General features: G+C 32.8%; 1 protein-coding gene across 1 annotated transcript; it reads left to right on the top strand.

The window, feature by feature from the left end:
- Positions 1 to 660: 660 nt before the first annotated feature.
- Positions 661 to 3,716, top strand: LOC126717349 (uncharacterized). The gene is made up of 2 exons (XM_050419002.1): positions 661 to 1,026; positions 3,191 to 3,716. The coding sequence occupies exons 1-2, from the start codon at positions 732 to 734 to the stop codon at positions 3,406 to 3,408; spliced, it is 513 nt and encodes a 170-aa protein (XP_050274959.1). The 5' UTR covers positions 661 to 731; the 3' UTR covers positions 3,409 to 3,716.
- The last annotated feature ends 2,169 nt before the right edge of the window (positions 3,717 to 5,885 follow it).

Below are 5,885 nucleotides of genomic sequence, written 5' to 3'. Positions count from 1 at the left end.
GTTGTTCAAAATAAACTATTCCAAACTTATATTTTTATCTATTCGGAATGGACAGAACATGAAATCTCTCTAAGCTCAACCATTACTATTCAAAAGTCTTCATTCTTTATTATGCATTTGATCACACTTTTGCAATTTTTTATTTATTTTTTATTTCAAGCTCGAAACCTTATACGCTAATATTTTTATTTTGGAATTAGTTTGAATGTCAATGGCTATTAAATATATGTTTTTATGTTACTCATTTGCACAAGAAATTTGGAAGAACTTCTTTATTTTTGTTTTGTTTTTTTTTTTTTTTTTTTTTTTTAATGGTAATATGTTTGGGAGAACTATGAATCCTAATGATCCATTTTATATGAGATAGATATACCCTATGACAAGGGACAAAAAGGGTTAACCATGACATTACATCCAATTTTCACACCAATAAAAACATGCCACCTAATACAAAATTTGAATATAATCAATATAATTTAAACTCAAAAAATCATTAAAAAAAATTATTGCTTATTTTTGTTATGAATAAATCACCTAATAATTGTATTCATGCACTATAGAAAATAAGAAATGTAATATCATGTATGATAAACTAAAATACCAAAAAGCCCTTATATTGGCATCTCTCAAAGATATGTGCAACATTGACAAAGACCCTGATTGTTTGTCCCTGCAGTTTTTATCGTTAAAGTGTCGTAGTAAGTGGCTGTGGTTGCATTTCCCACAATCAAATGCTTTCTCTGCAAATTCTCTCATTTCATAACAATCCACCAGCATCACTTCCACCAATACCTCTCTATAACAAGCCTAATACACTTATTTCTCACTTGCTAGTACATAGTGATGATTCTTTCAAGAAAAGGAGGTCACACCCATCTTCTTTTTCTTCTTGTATTGTACATGCAGTGGAAAAAGATTCACAACACTTTGAGGTAGACCCAGATAAGGCCAGAGAAGCTCTCCAAAAGCTTGACCAGCAGCTCCAATCCCTGTCCCAGAAACAAATCAAGCCTCCAAAGATAAGGGGTACTATCTATTTATCTCTCTCTTACTGTTATTGTTCTTGGAGCAAGTAATGTTAGAGATACATCACTTTTCACAATTTTTTCATGAAATGTTGATATGATTTGTTGTAATCATGTAGGGTAACTTTCAACTGTACTCACCAATAACATTACTTTTGTTATACACAAATAACAATAAATCATGTCACTAGTCATGAAAAATGTTGTGTTTCTAGATTTATTGTTCGCCTTATCCCTACTTTCTTGGTTTGATGCAAATGATGTGACTTTGATGATGCATGTGTTGTTGAAATTGCTTTTTTCGTTCTTTTGGACTTTGATTCCATTGCAACTTTTGCGTTTGTTAAGGAATATGTGGACTTAGTTGTTAGCCCTTTTGGACTATAGAGTCATGGACTAAACATACTATGAGAGGTAATTATCTGTGCTTTAAATAGAGATTGCTTGTACTCAACAAGAAAAAAAAATTAGAGATTTCTTGGACAAGTAACTTATGGATAATTAATTTAGTGAAAATACTAAAATAACTATTAATATTACTACAAAATGCTTATAAACGGATATGATAATAAATTAATGTGATTAGTGTCTCTTCAATAACATGATAAATAATGTTAAATTTTTTAAAAAAGAAACTTTTTAGTGACATGTAAGTTTGTAAGTTATAAACTAAAATTCCTATTAGCTGCCATGTTTCAATACTTTATGAGTTATTTTACTAACTTTGGCGGCTTGGAATTTACAAAATATATAATGATTCCATCCACCATTTGCCAAATTTTTTCAAAATCACTCAAGTCATTCGTTGAAATTTCACCAAAAACAATAAGATAATTAAGCCAGACTAAAGGTATGCCTTCTTTTCCACACAACCACCCATTTCTGGCTAAGTAATCCTCAAGAGTCAAGACTACTAGAATATGGAAATTTTCTGAACCATGATTCCTCATATTTAAGTGTTATCTGGGTTTTATGCCCAATAAATAAATAAAAAAAAAAAATAATAAAAAAAAAATAAAAAAAAAATCCTCTTAAGGAGGGTTAGGGGAATTTCTAAAACTCATGGCACACACTGGTCCCCTAGCTCCACCACTAGTTGCAGTTCAGGGTGACTGGAAAAGTATAAACATACCTTGTCACCTCAAAAGGCAATGTTGCAAGCTCAAATTTCAACATTAACGACTTCCGTGATCACTTTAAGATATTTATCCTAGTAATTGTGTGGTACATGTGCATCAAGAAATTACACATTTCTAGAAACTATCTTTTAAAAGATGAGACCCAACCCGTGTAATTTTAAATGGGAGGTAGAATGAACACGACAAAGATGGTAAATTTAATCATTTAACCACATGATTCTAACAGTTACATGAAACACTTAAATCACATTGCCAGTCAAAATTTGCTCTTGTCGGTCTTGACTTTTGCTAACAACAGATATCTACTGTTCTTTAGCATGACTAACAGAATTTTCCCTGTATAGGGTAATACACAATTTTAGGAGTGACTAGTGCAGAAATTTATTTAGCTAAGAAGACTACTGCAGAGTTTATTTTGTTTACACTGCATAGTTTGTTGAAGTTGAAGAATCACTGTTCCCTTCAGGTTCTCATAATGCAGCCAGAATAGTCTCCTGAGAAATTATGCAATACAATGGGAGGGCAGCCACATGGTCCTCCCAGCCAATACAATTAAACCATTTTGGATCTCTATGATTATGTGCCCTCCTTGAAATAAACAGCTGATGAAAAATAGGCTATTTTTATTGGTTGGGACTTGGGAGGACCACATGGCTGTCCTCTGATCCTCTCCCTCTAGCTAAAGAGTGCTTAAAATTGGAACAAAAGTAGCTTTTACATGATAGAAGTTATATAGTTGGGCTTTAAATTGGAGTGAAGTTAAAGGCTTCCTTAAAGTGAAAGATAATGAATAGGAGCAGGGTGAATTATTTGTAGAAGGCCACCACTGTAGCACTATTTTCAATTACCAAGGAAAGTATGTTCTTGTCAATTTCGATAGAAATTCAATTGCAGCTGCTGAGTCTATGGAATTAAATTGGACTAAAGAGGAAAAAATGAAGTGCTTTTCAATTTCATAGAGTCTGGGAATTGGAATTAGGATTTTATGGTAACATATCTTTTATTTTTGTTTTTAACATCTTGCAGCTTCAGAAGTGGATCTTAAGGAGGCTCAAATGACTGAAGAAATGCCAGAAATTTCAGAGTCTTTTCTAGTAAATTCAGCTGTTGCTCTCTTTCTTTTCACCATTTTCTACAATATACTGTTTATTACTGTAATAAAACCAGCCATAGATGGTCCAGACAGAGTTGTTCCAGCTACTACTACTGTAGTAGAAGCTTCCAAAGACCGAGTAAGTAACTAAAAAGCTTCATCAGTAGTAGTTTTGAAGATACTGCCACTGGAATTCAGTACCAGAGGTTTCTATTCAACCATGCAGTTTTGATTTCCTGAAAGTAGTACTCAAATACAAAGCTTTGTTGATTTGTCACTGGTTGTTTTTGAGTGTGAGCAATGCCTAAACTAGGCATGAATAGTTATGTGACTTTGATAATAGCATAGTAGTGATATGGTTATATAAATTTCATCTCATGTCATGTCAAATGAATTACTTGATTCTCTCATAGTACATGAGTTTATTTGAGCAATAAAATATTCTTCTTCTTTTTCTTCTTTTTTGACTAATTTATAAGTTAAATATGTATCCAATTAGTCTTGAATACATGATCTTACTTTCTAATTATTCTAAAAAAAGAGAATGCGTTATTTGAGTTCAAACTCAATGAAAAAAAAATAGAGTATTCAATTATAACGCAGAAATTGAACTTAGGTTTCTACAAAAGTCATTTAATTAATTGTTTCATTTCCTTTAGGCTTTTTTTTGGGTTAAAATAGAAAAAATAATAATAATTCAAATAAGTTTATTTTGGGGAAAAAAAAATCGAATGGGCCAAGCTTAATCTGCCAATGATTCTCCTCAGCCAGCCAAGCTTGGGCCATCGCTGTTTGGAAGCTTACCTTAAATAAACTATATATGTATAATATTGGGGATCTTCGCCTGCAACTTTTTATATTGATATTGACTTCAGAATACCATATATGCACCACACTACCACTAGCTGTATTCTATTTATTTTTTGTTTACTCAAAATATATATATATATATAGAGAGAGAATGGAATATTGCCATATTGGCAATGATTGAAAATTGAAACACACTTCTACATCATATGATGTTCAACTTGGCAACCGGCAGATTTTCTATATTGGGGTCACAATGGGACCCCGGTCTCAAGTGATTTTGCTAACCTTGGGAAATAAGTAAAGCTTTTGAAACAAAGCAAAGAAGAAGCCTATTTACTATATCCTTGGATCCACAAGTGGGGTTAATAGGGGATACTCCAATGGCAAAGTTAGATCAAAGAAGTAACAATTTGAAAAAGAGAAAATGCGAGTTTTTATGATTTTTCGTACTTTTGTTGTATAAAACCTTCCATGTTTAAAGTGATTACTCCAAGAGTATGTTGGTCATTCTCCCTACTCTTAACTTTGTTAATCATACTTAAATATCATACCACTGTCGGTTTCAAAAAAATATATATCATACCACTGTCATTTCTTTTAGGTATTTTCAAGAAAGACAAAATATGGTGTGTCCTCACGTCCCTTAAAATCAGGTGGGGAACTAAGTTAAAATAAATGTCAAGTAGTATTTAATACGACTTGATGGTAGTTGAAACACATTAAATACAACATTGAGGGGAGTGGTTGAAGTACCCATCCCCGCAATCTCAATAATGTGATGCTCCCATATAATTTTTGCCTAACGATTTCAAGGTAAATTCCAACTTGTTAATGTTGGATAGGCCTTCCAATAGATGCTCGACGATATCTCCCAAGTGAACTGAGGCTCTCGTGATCGGTGAGGCTTCCTTTGTCATACCTAACCGCCCAATATGATTAGGTTACTAGTTACACTAAACTTCACAGGGGGAAATGTTTCAAGTTCAGCATTTATGCCTATTCCTATGCTCATAGGTCTGCTTTAATCAATCCCAAAATTGGGCTTATGGGCTGGATGGTCCATCCAACTAAAAGTAGTGATCTCTTACTTTATTAGGTATACACATATGAGCCAAAGTACATCAACAAAAAATAATAATAATAATAATAATTTGAGAAATTAACATAATATAATTTGGTCAATAGACTCAATACGTGTAAGTTTAATCATTAAAACTTTAAAATTAAGTAGTATTCAAATATATTCCACATTTGAACGATTACTCATGTGCAGAGAGTTGGAGGTACCATCTCAACAAGAGATCATGTCGTCATCTAGCCCATGCTAATTTGGTGTTTGGTGCTATGTTTTTAAAAAAACTAAGATTTTAGTGCATTAATCATGCCTGTGAGTGAGCCTATTGTTTCTCACCAAAGATGGAGAAGCTGTGAACTTCTTTAGGAGCAACCTTGCTTGGTCAATGAAATGCTAATCTGAAACAATTCCAAGGTCAAAATGTAGGTACTGACCACATCCAATGTGTTTTTTTATGAGGCAAATTGTGCTGCTTGGAAGTTGCAACGCGTGTCATGTATTGTTGCTTTTCCCTGCCGACCTTGCACATAAGCGTGAATTTGGCAAAAATATCCCAACATATCGTTCCAAAATATATTGATGCATGTATTGCAAAAATGCAAGCAACATTATTAGAAATATTGTGAACAAAATTTGGTAAATGAACAAACTTTGAAATATATACAAAATTATTGGTGGACCAATTTGAAAGTCTTAAAAATGACAATACAAAAAACTTGATATAGGTTTCACATGTCAATGTG

Source organism: Quercus robur, chromosome 1 (genome assembly GCF_932294415.1).
Source record: "Quercus robur chromosome 1, dhQueRobu3.1, whole genome shotgun sequence".
Classification (NCBI taxonomy): domain Eukaryota; kingdom Viridiplantae; phylum Streptophyta; class Magnoliopsida; order Fagales; family Fagaceae; genus Quercus; species Quercus robur.
This window is presented reverse-complemented; position numbering and strand designations above follow the sequence as displayed.